This window comes from Mycteria americana, chromosome 1, assembly GCF_035582795.1.
Source record: "Mycteria americana isolate JAX WOST 10 ecotype Jacksonville Zoo and Gardens chromosome 1, USCA_MyAme_1.0, whole genome shotgun sequence".
Lineage (NCBI taxonomy): Eukaryota > Metazoa > Chordata > Aves > Ciconiiformes > Ciconiidae > Mycteria > Mycteria americana.
In genome coordinates, this window is record NC_134365.1 from 21219653 (window position 1) to 21240631 (window position 20979).

The 20979-nt window shown below is 37.7% G+C and overlaps 1 protein-coding gene and 1 long non-coding RNA gene across 6 annotated transcripts in view; both read right to left on the reverse strand.

Annotated features, from left to right (window-relative positions):
- The window catches only part of LOC142404564 (uncharacterized), a 269807-nt gene extending 266255 nt beyond the window's left edge, over nucleotides 1–3552 (reverse strand). The window contains exon 1 of the long non-coding RNA XR_012773895.1: nucleotides 3531–3552. This is a non-coding gene — a long non-coding RNA (uncharacterized LOC142404564). The remainder of the gene's footprint in view (nucleotides 1–3530) is intronic.
- Nucleotides 3553–9610: 6058 nt separating this feature from the next.
- BRD1 (bromodomain containing 1) overlaps nucleotides 9611–20979 on the reverse strand; it is a 66119-nt gene continuing 54750 nt past the window's right edge. For 2 of the 5 annotated variants that reach the window (XM_075492453.1, XM_075492442.1), the window contains 3 exons: nucleotides 16493–16602; nucleotides 14542–14696; nucleotides 9611–11656 (listed from right to left, as the gene is read on the reverse strand). In XM_075492453.1, the coding sequence (XP_075348568.1) occupies nucleotides 11473–11656; nucleotides 14542–14696; nucleotides 16493–16602 (449 nt within the window). In that variant the 3' untranslated portion in view covers nucleotides 9611–11472. The remainder of the gene's footprint in view (nucleotides 11657–14541; nucleotides 14697–16492; nucleotides 16603–20979) is intronic. The other 3 variants (XM_075492474.1, XM_075492434.1, XM_075492444.1) reach the window with 3 other exon arrangements.

The following is a 20979-nucleotide window of genomic DNA, read 5'->3' on the forward strand; positions in this document are numbered from 1 at the left end:
GTACAAACACCACCACAACCACCCTTGGAAGAATGCAAAATATTATGAAGTAAATAATAAAGAGAATGTGAGAGTAAATACACAAAAAGGAGAGAAAAAACCCCAGCATGGTTGCTTTTCTTATTTTGGGAACCATTAATTCTGATGACTTATTCTGGCTTTATTTTAACATATAACTGGGGGAGAGGGCGAAAATCTTTCGTAGTATAATTAGACATATGAAAATTAGCTAAAAAGCCAAAACCAAATCATATTTACCTGTCATGGGGCAGCTTAACAATTAGGAAGTAGCAACACAGCCTTGAAGAGACCTTCTGGGCCATCAAGGGCAATCATCTGCTACTGCAAACAATTGAGTTGCATAGTTCCTGTCACAAAATTATTAAGCTATCTTTTTTGTTGATTTGCCCAGTTAAATTTTAATGCCCAGTTGCCTCTACCCTACTGCTTCAATGGCCACATGTCAAATCCATTGTAGAAAGCTTTTCTTTCTTTGCCCACGTGTTAATGCAGTGCATGAATCACAGAGGGGAAACACTGCTGCACAGAGCACCTTGACAGGGATTGTCTAAACCCCAGGACATCTACTCTGTGTAACGTCTTGTGACTTTCTCCGTTTTCTCACTCACCCTTTAGCAGTTCCATATGGCCAGTGCAAAAGTCTAATGGAGAGTGGAGACTGACAGTAGACTGTCGTGGCCTGAAGGAAGTCACGCCACCGCTGAGTGCTGCCGTGCTGGACATTCAATATGAACTGGAGTCAAAGGTAGCCAAATGGTATGTTACAATTGATATCACTAATGTGTTTTTCTCCATCCCTTTGGCAGCAGAGTGCAGGCCACAGTTTGCTTTCACTTGGAGGGGCGTCCAGTACATCTGGAATCAATTGCCCCAGGGGTGGAAACACAGCCCCACCATTTGCCATGGGCTGATCCAGACGGCACTGGCACAGGGAGAGAAGCTCCAGAACATCTGCAATATACTGATGACATTATTGTGTGGGGCAATACAGCAGAAGAAGTTTTTCAGAAAGGGAAGAAAATAGTCCAAATCCTCCTGAAAGCTGTTTTTGCCATAAACAAAGTAAGGTCAAGGGACCTGCACAGGAGATGCAGGTTTTAGGAATAAAATGGCGAGATGGACATTGTCAGATCCCAATGGATGTGATCAACAAAATAACAGCCATGTCTCCTCCAACTAGCAAAAAGGAAACACAATCTTTCTTAGGCATTGTGGGTTTTTGGAGAATGCATATTCCAAATTACAGTCTGATCATAAGCCTTCTCTATCAAGTGACCTGGAAGAAGAGTGATTTCAGATGCTGCCCTGAGCAACGACAAGCCTTTGTACAAATTAAAGGGAAGGTAGTTCATGCAGTAGCCCTTGGGCCAGTCTGGGCAGGGCAAGATGTAAAAAATGTGCTCTACACTGCAGCTGGGAGAATGGCCCTACCTGGAGCCTCTGGCAGAAAGCACCAGGGGACACTCGAGGTCGACCCCTAGGGTTTTGGAGTTGGGGATACAGAGGATCCGAGGCCAGCTATACTCCAACTGAAATAGAGATATTGGCAGCATATGAAGGGGAACAAGCTGCTTTGGAAGTGGTTGGTACTGAAGCACAGCTCCTCCTGGCATGACGACTGCCAGTACTTGGGATCATACTGCATGGGATCCTCAAGTACCCAAGAGCTGGGACACTAGAGAACATCAAAACACCCAGCAGGTGGATCAGGCTGCTAAGATTGAAGTGGCTCAGGTGGATCTGGGCTGGCAACATAAGGGTGAGTTATTTATAGCTCAGTGGGCCCAGGACACCTCAGGCCATCAAGGAAGAGATGCAACATATAGATGGGCTTGCGATCGAGGGGTGGACTTGACCATGGACACTATTGCACAGGTTATCCATGAATGTTAAACATGCGCTGCAATTAAACAAGCCAAGCTGTTAAAGATTCTCTTGTATAGAAGGCGATGGCTGAAATATAAATATGGAGAGGCCTAGCAGATTGATATTATATCACACTCCCACAAACCTGCCAAGGCAAGCGCCATGTGCTTACAATGGTGGAAGCAACCACCGGATGGCTGGAAACATATCCTGTGCCCCATGCCGCCGCCTGGAACACTCTCCTGGGCCTTGAAAAGCAAGTCCTGTGGCGACATGGCACCCCAGAAAGAACTGAGTCAGACAACGGGACTCATTTCTGAAACAACCTCATAGACACCTGGGCCAAAGAGCATGGCATTGAGTGTGTATATCACATCCCCTGTCATGCACCAGCCTCTGGAAAAATCAAACGATACAATGGACTGTTAAAGACTACACTGCGAGCAATGGGTGGTGGGACATTCAAACATTGGGATACACATTTAGGAAAGGCCACCTGGTTAGCCAACACTAGGGGAAGTGCCAATCGAGCTGGCCCTGCCCAATCAAAACTTTTACGTACTGCAGAGGGGGATAAAGTCCCTGTAGTGCACATAAAAAATATCATGGGGAAGACAGTCTGGGTTACTCCTGCCTTAGGCAAAAGCAAACCCACCTGTGGCATTGTTTTTGCTCAAGGACCCAGGTGAACTTGGTGGGTGATGCAGAAGGATGGGGAAGCCCGCTGTGTACCTCAAGGGGATTTGATTTTGGGTGAGAATAGCCCATGATCTGAACTGTATGATATTAACTGCTATCTAATACTGTATATCATTACTATTATAGTTGTTGTATGCCATATCAATGGTATTACAGTAAGAATCACCCAGATAAATGAAGAATGAACTTTGATGGAACCAAGTAAAATGCAGCAGTGATGGAACCAGAACTGGCTTCAGCACACAACAATCCAACACCACACACCACCTCTCCTGCCCTGAAAGGCTGTTATGACAGATGGAGCCCAAAGTCATGGACTAAATGAATGCAACAGACATTTTACAGGGATGGTCCATAGACCAAGGGAATGATATCTGTGTGTATATATCAAAAGACAGGAAAAGTTGTGGTGATTAATTGGAATGTATTGGAAAGTGTAGGACCTGGGCATGACGTAGATGATAGAGAATAAGGGGTGGATACTGTCCTGGTTTCAGCTGGGGTACAGTTGATTTTCTTCCTAGTAGCTGGTATAGTGCTGTGTTTTGGATTTAGCATGAGAATAATGTGATAACACACTGATGTTTTAGTTGTTGCTAAGCAGTGTTTATAGTAAGTCAAGAGGACTTTTCAGCTTCCCACACTCTGCCAGCGAGGAAGCTGGAGATGCACAAGAAGCTGGGAGGGAGCATAGCCAGGACAGCTGACCCAAACTGGCCAAAGGGCTATTCCATACCATATGACATCATGCTCAGTATAGAAACTGGGGGGAGTTGGCAGGGGGCAGCGATCGCTGCTCAGGGACAGGCTGGGCATCGGTCAGCGGGTGGTGAGCAGTTGCATCACTTTTTTTTTTCCCCTGGATTTTGTTCCTCTTTCTCTCTCTTGTTGTTTGCCTTTTCATTACAATTTATTATTATTATATTTTGTTCCAATTATTAAACTGTTCTTATCTCAACCCATGAGATAAGAACCTTTTTGCTCTTCCGATTCTCTCCCCCATCCCACCGGGGGCTGGGGGGGAGCAAGTGAGGGAGCAGCTCTGTGGTGCTTAGTGGCCAGCTGGGGTTAAACCACGACAGAAATATAACATTATGCTTAGAAGATTTTGTAAAGGAACCCATTCTGACCCAGATTAATTTGCCAGCTGTAAGATCCGAGAATGCTTAAGAACAATGAAGAAGTCTGGGATGGGTTCACTTAAGAGATGCTTTTATGCGTTCTCTTGGATGGAAGTATTACTCTTTTCCCCAGAACAACCACCAAAGAATTTGGGTGAAACCTATTTTGTACAGGAAGCCATGCACAGGGCTGCTCAATCCTGCTTGGTACCAAAGACTATAAATGTCTTATTACCTATCAAAGACCAACTAAGACTATAATTTATTTACATATACTTCAATACTTTTATGGCAGTTAAAGTATTAAAAACAAATGACCAGTAATAAATCACACTCAAACACAGGAATTTTAAGAGATCTTACAGTATAAAGTAAGTCGGTTAAATGATCTTTGATTAAAAAGGGAGTAATGAAAACTCAGGACAAAAATATACCAATTTGTGACAAGAATACAACACAAAATGTATACGTACATTTCTGCTTCTAGTCAGACACTACAAAAAGCCTTTTTTCTACCCTGCCGAAATTCCCTTTTAGAGTAGCATTTTCATTAAAAATTAGGACTACTTTCTAATATAATCAACAATGCAACTAAGACCCATATTTTCCTCAGCTGGAAAGACCTGCTGACAAGAACTGTATCAGACATTTTCAGAAGAAATAAACATCTGTGGAAAGAAGCAGACAATTATGCAGTAAATTAGACTAGCTTGGTTCAAATTATTTGATGAAGTTGATCTGAAAAATTGATCTTCATGGTTCATCAGCATCTTACTGGCATCTTGTATACATTCTTCCCATGATCATCATCTGGCAGAAGTGCAGAGGAGTAACTTCAATTTCGCTTTTCTTCTAAAATGTACAAATTAAGGACTACTCAGTTTCGCCATCACAAATATGGAAATTACAGAAAAGGCATAAAATTTAGATTGCCAGTGAAGTTCATGTACAACCTGACTGTAGTTTTACTTGTTTTCTGTTTATCTTGTAAGAGTCATTTTCCTTGTGCATAGACAGCTATTTCCATTGAAGGGGGGGGGACGGACGGACGGACACGAGACACCTTTAATACAGGTCTTACTTTTACTTTCTAAAGGAACTGCTGCCCAAATGCATCATCTTGTCCTGGTTTGGACAAATAACATCTCTCTAACTCCAAGTTCCCCCTGTGTTGGGGGAGGGGGAAAAAAAACCCTACTGGTATTCAAGCACCACATTTTATGGCTAGTTCAGTGAAGTTTACATGTCAGTCTGTAAAGAAACTAATTCTGGGACATACTTATTATATATAGAAAAGTCACACCAAGCAGGAAGCAAAGTATGAGCCGAAGAACTGCAAAGCAAAATAGAAGTTCATTCAAAACAGAGGTGTAGATACACACACACAAAAAAATCTGGACTAGCATTTAAGAGTTTTGCAGTGCTATTTAGCACGAAAGTACTTAATACTAATGTGCAGACCCAAAAGGCAGAGTATTGAACATGTTCCCCCCAGTTTCACATCAAACCATTGACAATTACTTTGTGAACTGCTGCAGTTTTTAAAAAAACTGTGTCTAGGTAATATTTTTCTTGTTTGCCTAAGAAAATATGAAGAACATCAAAAGCACTGGTGAGGTCAAAAGTAATTCCAACTGATACTTTCCCTTTTATCCACCATTAGGACTGTTATCCTATCCTACACAAGTAATAAATATTTTTAAATTAACTAAAAATTAATTAAGTTCTCCATGTCCTTTAACTGCATATAAATCCACATAATTTGTATCTTCCTAAGTAGGAAAGTAGGAAAATACTGTTACCCTCTGTCGTGTTACCCACCCTCTCTCTGCCCACCTCTCAGCTATTACTTTTCCACCTAAAATCCAGCCACCATTGCTTCTCTCACCATGTCCTTGTAGTGGCTTTAGCAAGACCTGTGGACAATTCTCCAAATTCCCCTTTTTAAATGAAGACACTACTTTAGCACTTCTCCAGTCCTTTAGAAAGCCCCGAAGTCCTTCATGAGTTCAGGATGAAAATTGCTAATGTTTTTCCTATAGTTCCCCATTGACTTATTGACAAAAAATGCTAATGTTCTTCCTGTAGTTCCCCATCTACTTGAGCATGAGCATCAAGCTCCTACAACCCTAAAGAATAATTAGTCAAGGAAGATATTCTCAATTTCTTTTTATCAAGGACTAGGAGTATGAAAAAATGAATTGTCATAATCTCAAAACAACTCTGTGAAGAATGAAGCAAAGAAATCTCCAAAGCAAACTCCAATCCTTCATCATCTTTGCATCATCTGTTAGCAACTGTTTTCCCATTAAAATGACAGGCATAGAATTTCCTTTGTCCTCCTATATTTTCCATGTATTTAGATAAGCTTTTTCTGTTTTGTTTTATGCTGTAAAAATGTGAAAATTCTCATCCTCATAGAGCCAAGCATAGAGGAGTGAAGGGCATGATAACTGAAACTGATGAGGAAGATGTGTGAGCTCTCCTAGCCCGTCATCTTAGGCTAAACCAAATTTTTGTTATTTTGGGCTGTTGGCAGGGAAGTTGAACAGAGAATTCAATCAGGTCTCCCTTGGATGCACAGTGGAGAATGGCTCAAGACAGCTTAAGTAAGACCAAAAATGTGCTAAAATGCTGATTAATGGGGGAAATGGGAAAAGCAGTATTAATACTTAGGCTCATTGTATAAAGAGGAGCAACCAAAGACTGGACACGGAAACTACGCTATTGCAGACCTCTGTACATCCAGACGTTAGCCCAGGAAGCTGAGACTTGCCTGCTTTGCTGGTAGTGCTGACTTGTTGCAGTTGAGACATCAAAACAGATGAACAAAAAACCAGCTGAACTTGGGGGAACTGTGAAAACAACCAACAGAGGCAGCAAAGAAGCAGTTTGAACAGAGGACTGTTTTCTAAGAGATGTGATCACAGTGGGATTAATTTTAAAATTTTTAAAGAATAATTACATTTAAATTTTAAAAAGCCCACAAAGTTAAATTTTCCTTATTCTGTCCCCTCTCACCATGTAGTATTAGCAGAAGATAGAACGGGGTGACTGCAGTCAGTGCAGTGTTAGATTTTTAACACTACGGAAACAATCTAAGAGAAAAGGACCTCGAATAACCTTACAGTACCACTGCTGAGATCTTGCATTTTCCTCCCTGACCAGCAGAGATTTGATAGCAGTTTCCATGCAGAGGCAATGAAAGCAAGCTGAATAAAGTAGGCAGACAAAAATACATTTACAGCCCCCTCCCATCAAATACCAATTTCCAAAAGTTTTAAAAAAGCTTATTTATCAATTTCATGCTATTCTAAATTAGTATTTTCAACTTTATGAACTTTCATTACCTTGAATTTACTCTTTTTCTACATATAAGAGAAGTTTTAGAGGAAATAAATCTTTCAAGGAAGAACTGATAAAATAGGCAAGTCATAATAACTGTATGATGTTATACAAATATGTAAACAAGATAACCGAAAGGTGTTAAGTAGAATGTGGACAGTAAATGCTTCCTCCATTTACATTTCACTTCTGTATTTGTGTTATAGACTTAGAGGTCAAAAAAAAGTGTTTTCCTTTTATAGATAACAACCTTTACCCACACAATCACACATCAGAGCTAAGTTTATTGAATTCCCTTGTGAATATCCTCAAGACAACCTTCCTTCGCCAGCCTGCAGGACAGAGCAACTGTCTCATCTCGCACCTTCACTTCCAAACTTGAATATCTTTGTTGGCGATTGCTGCATGTTCGACTTGCACTGCATTACTAGCAGCAAGCAGCTCTGAGTCATTTTCTGTTTATAACGCTATAGAATGCACCCATAGCATACACCTGTGAAAAGAAAATCAACAGCTAAATAAAACACTGTGTAAAAAGCAACTCGCCTGTCACTAGCAATTAGACACGAAGTAAGAGAGCCAGAAAATCCAGAGTTGTTCTATGTACTAGCTCTGCAGTTAAAAATAAGCATTCCCAAGATGGGCCACTTGCAGCAAGAACATCAGAGAAAGCTACTTTTGATGGTCTATAAATACTAGAAGCAGAAAAGACCGTTTACCAGCAAAAATTTTTAATAGCAGCATTATGAAAAGAAAATACTGATTTTGTGAATGTTGATGGTGTGTGTGTATTGCTCCCTCTAGTGTAAAAAAACCAAAGTCACATCAACATTCAAAAAAATCACTGAGTTTGGTAACAAACTGTTTTTTAAAAAAGTCACTCCCTATCCACATTTTTTCCCTAAATATTTATAACATGATTTCTCACATTTTAATATAAAAGACAAATTCTAACTTAGTTTCAGCTTCTGATCTGGGATTTTCACACTTTATTAGCAGGAAATGATCTTACCAGAATGGAGTAGTGTATACGCAAATCTATACCCCATATTTACTGCTGTAATGCTCCCCAAGAAATCGGTAAGATACAATGTGGTGTTCCCTCCCCCCCCCCCCCCCCCTAAAATGCTAATTTTCACTCTGAGATTATGTTACAGTTATTAATGCTGTCATAGCAGAACTTGGTCTAAAATGTAGCAAAGCACATTCTGATATGCATGTGCTCATCTGACTACTGTACCTGGTTAGGCCCTAGAATTTTGAAATAAAGCAGTTTTGGAGCTCAGAGTTCCTGTCCTAAACAGGTATGAAATCCCTTAAAAACACACAAGTCATACTGAAGACTGACAAGTCTGAGAAATTATTTTAGACTTTAACCCAATCTGAAGAGCCACTGGACGATACTCAACTTCGGCATAAGAGAGGATGGCAACAGCCGCAGCCGCTACTGCAACCTCCTCTCAGACAGTATCTGGGAGGAATTCCTGGGACAGTTCCCATCACATACACAAAAGAAAAACAATGTAGCCTTTCATTCTAGTTTCATCAAAAGAATATGCAGTGTGCTTTGTTAGGATGCGTAACAGGCCTCTTTTCATCAGTAGTTTTCCAGCTCAGAATTCTCTTCAGCGCATAGACACCTGTGAGATCAAGGCAGCAAATTTACCTTCTCCAAGAGCTGATGGAGCTGTCTCCAAAGATAAATGCCAGCAAATGAAACTTGGAAGTCTGAGCAAAATTCAAACTAAAGCTTTCACTGAAGACATGATTAAACAATTTGTTATGGAATAATGAAATTAATGCTCTGCTTTTGTTTTCAAAAAAGGAGCTTTTTTCCCCCCTCCTACGTTGCTACCCTCAGAAGCAGCTGAGAATTTGGGAAGCCTTCTCATGACTCATTTTGCAACTGTATCTATACTTTTTTTTTTTTTTTACTGGGACTTCATACTCTACAGGTATCAAAATTCTTATCATGCAAGTACCAAATTACCATCTTCTTACTCCTATTGTAACTGCAATTTCAGCTTTCCAAGGTCTGACAGATCCATAAACCCCATTTTCTCTGCTTGCCAGAATGAGGCTGTGAATCATTATCCGGTTTAACACACACAAATTTGAGTATATTTGGTGGAACAAGTCTGAAATACAATCTGATGCAGGCTGTTTTTTTGAAGACTCTTCATAGGCAGTCCTAACAGATCACAAGTGGTTCTACTGTCTCAATATTGCACAAATTAAGCTCCATTCCCTTCAAAGATGAGCATGGTTATATGGCAGATCCTTCAAGTTGTTAAACAGAAGTTCTATTTAAGCCAAACCACCAAATTTTCATTTTATTTTCTGCCGATATGGCTGTTATTTCTATCACAGCAGCGTACCTCGGTGACAGTCCCTAGGATACCTGCCATCACTACTCCCCCTAAAGCTATGTTTACTGTTAAGACTAAGAAAACTATTTGCTTGATCATTTGTGAAATCTATCCAACTAATCTTTGTAATTATTAGAGTCCATTATAGGCAACTGGTCTCAGCTAGTGTAGCATAACTAGAACACCTACCATGCAGAGGCCTCAGCAAGGATGATACTGCATGCCACAGCAAGAAAACAACCAGGTTCTTGAACTAGCGCCTCTGTAACAGCTCAGTCATGGAGTAAGAAAATGGGCACTACAGCAAAATCTCAGGGGCTAAATTCAGGACAAAATTAACAGTTGAGAAAGAAATTTTATTTCAAGCTTCTAAGGGGGTATTACAAACAATAGAGAATAAAAACATTAAAAACTATTTAAAAAGTAATTGTCCCTTTAAAATAAAGATTCAAGCAGGTTTAACAATGAAGTATGCTATTCAATGAAGTTTTAAAAAAAGATTTAAAAAGTATTGGTTTTGCTGTATTTGCTAATCCTTTATAAAAAAGCTGGGCATAAATACTTCGTGCATTCATATGCATTATTTGGTGTTTCATATTATATAACTTGGTACAGTATTTAAGATATCACTGCAAAAGAGTTCAAACACAGTGCATTTATAAATAATGGAGTCATTATAAATCACATTGCAAACATACCTTGTAATTTTCATTGTTACAAATTCAGTATCTCAGTGAAGGTAGGAATAAAGTAGCTACAACAATCAATATCTTGACTTTATTTTTTTTCTTTTTAATATAAAAATGCAGTTCTGGAAACCCACCCTCCTCCTTCCCCCTGCCCAAACATAATGCTTTACTTCTTAAAAATAAAAATAAAGTACTAATTCTATATACATCACATGTACCATACAAAAATGTATCCAAAGTTTCTATTGCTACCAAAGTGTTCTAAATTAAAAGTTACATAAATCCCCTCATTGGAAACAAAAGATTACAAGTTACAAAAAAATCAAATTACACACAAACCCATCAAGTTATTTTATACAATTTCCAATACATTTTTCTCCCAAAGCAAGTTGTCTTCTCATGTGCCTGTATAAAAATGCATATCAATATATTTGTCAATTTTATTTTTCATTATAAAGCAAATTAATACATTTTCTACAATAAATAAAACACAGGGAGGCACACATATCAACAAAATTAAATCAATGGGAGATAAATGGGATATGGTTTTGAAAGAAATAATGTGCTTGCAGGCTTTAAGCCAGGTTTGTTTAAAACAAAAACAATCTTAAGTTATTTTGGGCAACAATGGAGTGTTTTTGGTGATTTGCAAGTGATGTACATAGTATAATTTTTCTCTTGATGTCTTTCTCACAAAGTACCCTCCAAAATAATGCAACCTCCTTTCTTAAAATACATATTTGTAATTGTAAATTTACATCAATCTTAAATATGTGGTACTTTGTGCAAAGAGCAACGATTTACACGAACATTCAGAAGTCTTCTTCAGAAGCTACAGACCAAGGAAGAAATGATACAAGCAGCACCATATTGTATATGATTTAGGCAAACATATATTTGATGCCATTTTGATATTAGGCTTTAAGATCCACTAAACACCTTAAGCTGGAAGATGGTGCTTAGGTAACAACCGCAGAAAGAAAGAAAGAAAAAAAAAAGTAAAAAGCATGGAAACAAAAACCAACTCCCTCCCCAGCAAAATTATAAAAGGAATTAAAGAGCTACTTCTAAAATCAGAATAAGTTAAGTGTTGAATATACATTTATGTACAATTATGAACACTATGAACAAGACATTTTAACAAGTTTAGTGGAAAATCCTCCAAACTACAACACGATAAAATCATTAATCAATATGGCAATGGTGATTTAGAAGAATCGCTCAACTATTTCAAGTTTGCAGAACTCAGCCACTGAATGAACAATTAAGGGGTTGTATCTTCAATACATTCTTTTAGACAAAGAGGTTCATTAGTAGAGTTCAAGTCTGTGTGGTATTTTTCATGCCTTCGTAGAATCTCTGTTAGTCAATATCACTGAAGTCACTGACTGGTTCTCCATGGACTCTACTCAGGTGATTCATAGCACGATCAAAAGCAATTCTTACTGCTTTTCGTATGCTTGAGTTACGGCCTTCCATCATTTTTAACTTGTCTATGGTCTCATCTATCCCAAGGGGAACCATTTTGGATTTGGGAAGCCACTGCCTGTAAGAAAGGGTAAAAATAAGTATGTTAAATATAGAATAAAATCAAGACGTTTGTCCAGAAATGTCAGGGTTGCTGTACTGGGTTTCTCATATAGCAGATCAGATTTACCACCTTAAATAAAGTGATAAAATTCCTTTTAACATAGTACTTACCCACCCCTAAATATTTTAAGAAGAGGAAATATTAAGGAAGCCTCTTCCACAAAACAAAGAATACATTCCAATTCAATGATACTTATTTAATGATTGATATTAGGTATCAACTGAAAAAAATTAGCATGCAATACTGATGCAGTTTAGTTTAAGAATAGGCAGCAGTAACTAACAATGAACATGACTCAAGATTCACTTGACACAGCATTGTTTCTCTTAATTCTTTCATATTCATTATTACAAGGAATTTGCAGATGATTAATTTTTGCTTTACATTTAAGACATCTCAACTTGGTCTTTATGGGGAAAGCTGAACTGTCACGGAAGTTCGGCTTTAGTATGCTTTTACCCTGCAGTATGAAATCCCACTAACTCTGTATTGAGAGTACTTTTCTGTTTTAAGCTCCATTAATATCATTAATTGCTGGGCACAAAGGAGTGATAATGAAAAAAATTCTACACCCCATTCTTCTAGTTACAGGAAAAGCATTCTATATATTTAATTACAAAAGTATAAAGTAAATTTACTTGATTTCCATAAATGTCTATCTTAGTCCTGTTTCCTTAAGTTACAGTTATTAAGGAAAACAAAAATTAAGTAAAATAATGAACATCTATTAAAGTATTTTACTGTAGTCTGCAATCCTAACCCTGCAAATGGCAGAAGCCATAATTCTGCTTAAAACCTTCAGTTTGGGAGTCCATTTGGAGCCAAACCAACTGCAAATCAGACAGTAACGTATGACATAAAACATTTTCTTCAAAGATTTTTTTTTAACTGAATAAAGTTGTCTCTTGAAACATTATTTTTTATTAAAGCACTCTAAACTACAACCCCATTGTACTGAGCACAGACACTGAAACCAAAAATATGTGAAGAATCAGTACAAGGATACAGACAGAACAGTAAAGACTAGTAACATCAGTGACCAGCATGAAGCAGCAGTCCAACCATTATCAGTTTTAATACAGATCAGAGGGAAGTTTTAAGAAGGTATTTTTAAACAGAAAGCTTGCAAGTCCTCCAGATGCAAGCGGTGAAGAAGAAACAAATATGACTATTTGAAAAGGTAATCCATAGGTGATAGAAGCTGGTATCACGGACTGAAGATGACATATACCCTGCAAGTGAATGAAAACCATAGATATGGGTTCAGGAATAAAAGAGACAAAAGTGAGTTAGAGTGACAAGTACCAAAATAATCAGGATAAAAGAACCATTATCAAAAAAAGTTGGGGGGTGGGGAGGAGGGGAAAGGGACTGGAAAAATATTTAGCCTTTCCTGACCATCTATGCAGAGTATCTGTTAGACACAGCTTTGTATAATATTTGCAAGATGTAGGACCACCTGCATATGGCAATGAAACAGAAAGGTTTACGCTGCAGAGGACTCCCAAGATCAAGAAGCAATCACAGCAATTATTAAGAAAGTGGCTAGAGAAAGCATGCATTACACTTGTGATACCAGCGAGATAAAAAAGAGAAACAGAATACCGAGTATGTTTACATTTGGATGTTCTCCACAAACAAAGGCAGAATAATGCAGGAGCTCATGGAATCCTGCGCAACTGAACAAAGATCATCATGAAGAAGTAGCAATTAATTAAGAAAAGAATCGAGGAACAGAGAGCGCAAGCCAAAGAATTGTGATTATGCCAAAGGATCTACAGGGACAGAAAGGCAAACACCAGTTCTAAATTTCAGGCAAGAATTTATTTAGGTGATAGCGTACTCGGACAGAGAAAGAGAGGAGAATGGCAGCATTTCTAGACATCGCATTTAATCAGCTAAAGAGGAAAATGTTATCTGAAAGTGTAAGCAAATTCAAGAGTAAAATTGAGATATTAAAAGATTTAAAGCTAGCTTGACCTGTGTGGAAACCCGTAGAGGAGAGGGATTAAGAAGAACATAGGAAAGAAATATGTAACCTGATGAAAGGAAGAAAGAGAGGTAGATGAAAAGCTTCCATATCTGGCAAAAATAAAAACCAAAAACCCCACACCAACAACAAACCAAAACACAACCAAAACAATGACAACAAACAACCCCCCTAAAAAAACACCAAAAAAACAACCAAACAAAAAGACACCAAAAACCCTAACCAAAAAGAGAAAAAGAAAGAAGAGCTAGTGGCGAAGAGCTAGTGGCAGGGGAAGAGAATGTTTTGTGTGAATTATCCTTTCAGGCTCCACACAGCATATCGCTGATACTGAAAGAAATGGAAAAAGGGAACGTTTCACGAAAAAATTTAGAAAGGGCTCAGAACTTCAAATGAGAGTGTTAATAAAGCATTTACATAGAGAGGTTAAAAATTTAAAGAAAACACACTTGAGCAGACTGGGGTGGTGGTGGGGGAAGTGTTGTCATTTGGAAAGCAATGATGAAGGCGAATACAGATAAATACTGAAGACTATTACCTTTAAAAAAATCTGTTTAGCCAAAGAAGCAATTTTATCAGGTCAAAAAATGAAACCAGCTTGTAAATCAAACCAAAAGACTATTTAACAGCTTGTATTATTTTCTTCCAAATTGACCATAAATAAGTACCTTTCAGTGATTATATGCCTTGGTTCAAGAATAGACTCAAATATGAAATTTTAACATTACAGCTGATACTTCCATAGAAAGATATTAATGGAAAGATAATGTTTCAATCTTCTTTTACACTAAAGGTACAGGTTTTTAACATTTTAAGTCACTGCATCAAACAATACACTTCAACAACATACCAACTTCTTTTATTGTCAAAAAATAGTACTAAGAATAGTTTCTCATCTGATTTGGTCTGCATTTGTTCTCCAATTTTCAGTACATCCAGAGGTGGCACTGGTATAGTAACACCGTTGTGATGGCCAGCAACACGAGGCATCTTAGGGTCAATAATCTATAAAAGAGAAGAAAGGATAGTACCTAATTTTTAAAAATACATCACTTACCTTAAGGAGGTATTACAAATAAAGTTAATGGGAAAAGAATCATAAACTAAACAGCCACTGCATATAAATTGGCTTTGTGTTACACATGTAACTTCTTGATATAAGCTCAATAGGCAGAGTGGAGGCACAGTGGTAAATTTAACTGAAAAAACTACCTCTAGAGCATTTTTTCACCCCTATAAGTTCTTCTTAAAGTCACATTTGAATTTCACTTATTACAACTTTGCAGACTGACAAGCAGGTTTCAGAATGAGGAAGCTGAACCAGGATTTCTAAAAGCAGCTAGTCATAACTGGACTCAAATTCTGGGTTTTGAATTTCAGATACCTTAAAGAAACAACCTATGCTAAGGTATAAATATTTGCTTCTGCAAAATACAAGCCCCATACTCAAAATCTGAAGCAAAACACCCTCTAAACAAGCAAAAAACCCCAAACAGAAAAAAAGGAATTAGAAGTCACTTTCAAATATCTTGCATATCGAATTTAATGACTCTGTTTTCAGCAAAAGATGCAGTTATAGTCACAAATTCTTTCTAAACAAAGGTTGGGGGAGGGAGGAAGATGCTGCTGACATTAAACTAATCAGGCTGATGGAAAAACTCCTTTGTAGGCAGATCACATCATTATCAAGTGCTCAGCTTCCACCAAAAAGGGGTAATGTTACTCCATGCTTGTTCCACCTATCTCCTATCCTACAAACTCCTGTTGTTTTTCAAGCATCCACACTGGCACCAGTCTTAATCCACACTGAACTCATTACAGGACCTAAATCAACAGAAAGCTAACACTGTGGGGAGTCTGTAGAAATCAGGAGAAGAACTTTCTTCTCTTGACTGAGGTTTAATTCCTCAATCAACTCATCACACACTCAGAAACACCAGTGCTGACATAAAGGAGTGGGCAGAAAAGGAGCCCTTCGGTCATGATCAGCGTAAATCTAAGACTAAAGTGCTAACACCATTCAAGAGACAATCAAATCATCGAATTTTCAGCATCTGACTCAAAAGTGTTTGGGTCACGCACTGAGGGTGCTTAAACTCAAGTGCTCTGAATCTCACCTCCACAGGTTTTAACCTGACTCTGTATGGTTACATGTCCTGATCTCCCCAACAGACATACATTACAACAGTCATGACTGTCCAGTCCATTATATAGATCGGGCCATAGTGTATGAACTGTTTCTATAACCCCAAATGCCTGAAGCCAAACACTTTATCAACAACATTTTCTCTGTAAGCTTTGATTTAAGTAGAACTGTGTGTATTTCTCCCAAAATAACACAGGCACAACAGCTTTAACTTTCCAGTACATCATTCACAACTGGATACAATCATTCAACTCATTCTGACTCTACCAGTTTTTTTGTTTCTTTAATGAACTGCAGAATCAGAGTTTTTTGTATACTTATTTTGTAGCAGAAAATATTTTATAGTTCCAACACCAACAAGATGTCTGTCAAATGCTTATTCAGTTGATCCTTTAAACAATAATATATACTGCAGAAATAAAGACTACTGAGACAGGTATTGCACACCTCAAAAGATGGGTAAGGTAGTAGAGATTATTGACTCAACATCTGATACTGCAATAATTTTACAAACTGGATGCATGGTAAAGAGGGCAGAATAATCCACCTTTATTCAACCTGAACAGGAATTTATCAGTTACCTTAAGTTCAGGCACCAATAGTCTCAGACCAGAAACAGTTTCACTAGTGTACTGATGGGAAGCTGCGTACTCACCAAAGCTGGGTAAGAGGGATATCCACTGCATTTGGCCCATACTACTTTTAGAGGTTCAAGAACAGATGTTGCAGCATCAGTTGAAATCCACATGCTGCTATGCCCAACTTCTAAGAACAAATAATAATTAAATATAAAATTAATATGTTAAAGAATGAAAGCTCAGATAAATCTTCTGCACTTCTTCGTTTCCTCATCAATATCTCACGATCATTAGAATCCAAATACTAGTAACACGTTTCATGCACATAGCAATAAAAAGCATGTAATGTTCATAACAGCAATGATACTAGTATTTTAATCCAAGCCTACAGATAAAAAACCAAGTTTTTAGACACTTCTGGAAAGAGTTTATCTTAAAACACCTTAATTCTCAGAAAGCAAGTGTTTGCTGAATTTTAATAATCCTTTCCCTTTGAAAAAGCTCAAAAGAAAACAAAGTTATAGTACCACAAAATAACCAGTTTCTTTTGAAACTACGACGACAATCCTGTCAAAGAAGTGATGGTATTGAAAATGCAAGTTGCATGGATGTTTCCAAAGTGTTGGATGTATCATAGTGGGATTAGTTACCTGTGGGTAACTTACAATGCTTGTCTGGTATACCTTTCTGTTCTTATGTATAAGTTCTAATCTGCATGTTAATTTCCATTTATTTATTTATTTATTTTTAATCAGCCCTCTTGGTCTCTCTGCTCAGCCCTTTCCTGCAGCAAAGTTCAAAAAGAACAACAGGCTTCAAGGAAGCAGCTGCAAGAGTGTTTATTTTCCTTCTCAGGAGGCAGCATAACAGAAAACTGAGTTTATGTTACTGCTCACTTCTACCAGAATCCTCCGTTGTCTTCTCTGTTGCTCACCACTGGACTGAAGCATGAAACAGGTTCAAGCTTTTCAGTCAACCAGAATCGCAATTGACCCCCTAGACACACAGGGATACAGTCAAGAGACTGGGCAGAAGGCAGTGAGTAATCCCCTCAAGATGGAACTGGGGGTGGAAAAAGTAATAAGAAGGCAATGAAAGTTCACAAGTTGTAAAGATGAGGAGGCACTTCTTGTATGGGGAAACGTAGTACCATAATACAGTTCAGAGGCTGCAGCTGCACTTTCTTTTAGCAGTAAGGCAATACTTGATAGAAGTAGCTCTCTACTTGCCGAAATACAATTTATTCCTCAATTCTTCCCGATCTGCTCCCATTTAAAATAGGCAATGCTTATTTATAACGAAATGTGGCATGCAGATATACATTCATCTCAACATCATAAAAAGTACAGGGAAAAAAAGTGGTTTCAAACCTTTTAAGAGTAGAAATAGCAAGGAAAAAGTGTTTCAGGTGATCACAAAAAAAAAAGTCAGTCATTCTCCACAATATATTCTAGGTCAATGTTCAGCCATAAGCTATTCATTCAATTATAATTTAATCTATAATGGTATCAACATTTCAAGAAAACATTTTATTGGGAAATCTAACTTCAGAGATTCACAACTATGTAACATCAGTTATCAAAATGCAATTGTTCATAATAACTTGCCATCACAGTGTAATGAAGGCGTCAGATGTTTTTGAAGCTAAAAATTGTCACCAGTTCTGTTATAGGTGTGGGTAACATAGGAGGAAGAGAAACAAATACAATTCTTCCAGTGTCTTTAAGACCTCAAACAAGTCTCCTAAAGAAAATAGGGATCTTTGCCATCAATCCCAGAGGTTTTACAGAGATCTTTCACCGGTGGATTCCATTATACAAAACCATGAAAATAATTTAAGTCTTATTTACACTATTTCTTACTGAACTACATAACCTTGGAAAAACAGTTACTAAATCTATTTACTGGTTTATTTATTTGTTCCTTTCTGTATATTTTTAGAGAGGTCATTTTAGGACATTCTTCACTGTGTCATTAAAAGCCCTAATAGTATTCTTCAGATTTATAAATATATAATACACACAAATATAATATATACAGGCATTCTTATACTTCTAAGAGTATAGCTGAATACATAAAATACTGTATATTATGGAAAGACATGTTAAATCCATATGAACCATTCTGGTAGTATCTCAAAATAAAACGATCAGAGCAATTGCTAACGATCAGAGCAATTGCTAACACAACAGAAAAAGCAATTTGGGCAATTTCTTTATTTCTCTGCTCTATTAATACCAGTATGTTAAGTATTCACACGTCAGTTATAAAGAGTCATGAAGGTTTAGATTAATGTATCCTTCACACACAGACTACCTTGAAAAATATATATAGAACTGTATCTTGTACATAAAACCAGTACAAGTCCTCTTCCGGGCAGCTAACAAGAAATAAAAGAAACCTACATTATACTCAGCTGTAGAGTCAGTGTGAAACAAAGAAAATGGCATTTTAATGCTGAGTAGAAGGTCATACACAATCTGACAGGATGCATGCAGCCAGATTATCTCAGAGACTTCTTGGGTGTATACACAGTAAGGAAGAGTCTCAGAATTTTTCCTAGTCAGAATTTATTCCATGTGGTGATAGATAGGGTGTTAATAGACTAGCACATATGGTTAGTACTTTTCTTTTACAACATAAAAACCCCTTTATTTCCTCAAGCTATGAGAGACAATGAATTTAAGTTAACAGTCAGGACAACATACTGGTTAAGATTTTAAATAACAGTACCCCCACTAGCTGAAAACCAGCAGTAATTAAATACCACAAACCAGACTTAAGATTCTACATAGTTTAGGGTAAAGATATGGATGTCTTATTACACCCTTCCTCCCCTTACAGGCTTTTTACTTCTTACAATATTTTTAAAACAACTAGTGTTTTTTTCATAATAATAAAGTCAATGTGTTTAATTTTTTTGTAGGAAGTTGAGCAAAACACCCATTAGGTGCCAGCGCCACAGCCTCAAAACTTTAAGGCATTTCTGTCTTCAAAAACAGAGTTAAGAACTTCAAATCCAGTATCTGCATAGCTTTCAGCAAGGAATGCAAGCTCTTCATAGGCCAATTTTATTTTAAACCGGAAACTTCAGCCACAAACAAGAAAGTCTATTTTACTGAAAGATGACCAGATTAACAGCACAGTGTTGGGGTTTTTTTGGTTTGTGTGGTGGTTTTTTTTGTTTTGTTTTTTTTTTTTAATTACATAGAGGAACCTTTGATTTTAACACCTAAAGCTGTAGACAAATCCACTGACACTAAGCATACTTAAGCTCCAAAACTACTGCCACCCAAGAACTAGCTGTGGTATCAGCAGGGTAGATGGATCATTCTTTAGCACGAATGATAAACGGAGACTTTCCTTTTACTGTGTACCTCTTGGCTAGACAAAGTGTTCTCTCTGCTGTCCATGTTACCTGTTGAAATTAAGACCATGCAGAGGGGAAACCTATTTGAGTCAAATGCAGCAAAATGTTCCCTACAACCTGCCCCCTGCCCCCTCTTGCTCACCAGTCTGATGTGACTGAAGGGAAAGACAGCATCTAGACACTGCTGGAAAAAATACCATCACTAAGATTTACTGAGGAAAAAATCTGACAAGAAGGTGGAGCAACTGACTGGACAAAGACAGGGACAAAGAATTGAAAACTGGGACAAAAAGCATGAGAGAGTATGGAACAGGAGAGCTAGACAAGAATCTTGGATCAGGGAACAAGGAATAGCCAGGCAAAAGGATTGCGCAAGGCTCAGGAGGGACAGGCAGAACAACACATTGCCACTTCGGTGCAGCAACTTCCTGACCCTATAAGGGGATCCAAGACCTACAAACCTCAGCCTGTCTTTGTATACAGCAGCTATTAATGAAAACCACTCAACACATGTCTACTCATCTTCCAGTGCTCTTGCACACCAAGGACGACAAGCTATTACATACAGATAATTCTGTCCGAAAACCAAGAAAACCCTATTAAGTCTACAAGCCCAAGCCCTAGAAGTTAGACAGAATTCTGAGTCACTTCTGAAACTTTAATTCATCCTCCATATTTATATCTCAATATAATCTTCATATTTCAATGTAGAACATATTTTTCCGTAATAGTCTTAACTTGTCCAGTATACTGAGTGGACCTGGTTCTAAAGCATACCTCAGTCTCACAAGTCAAAAATGCTGAACGTGGCAGCAGTATTACAGAAAACAGCATGCCCTAACTTGCAGACTTGGCTTTGTGATTTCAATAGCACTCTTGTAACATTGTTTGCGTTTGAACTAATGTATTTCAATGTGCGTGCATTACAAAGATTACATCCATTAATCAGTGCAAAACTGCACCCCATCATAATTGCAGTATTACAACATACCATACCACAGGTTCTGAAACAGCATCTTGTAAATAGAAACAAGATATTCCTTGGACCTAAAGAGAACATAACTGTAAGCACTGTGTTTCTTGCTAAAGCATATATACTCTGTCAAACAGAACTGTTTGAGACCTTTTGCCAAGAATGAACCACCCTTTATTTTAGTTTCTTTGTAAAATCTGGGATTTTACTAATAGAAGTAA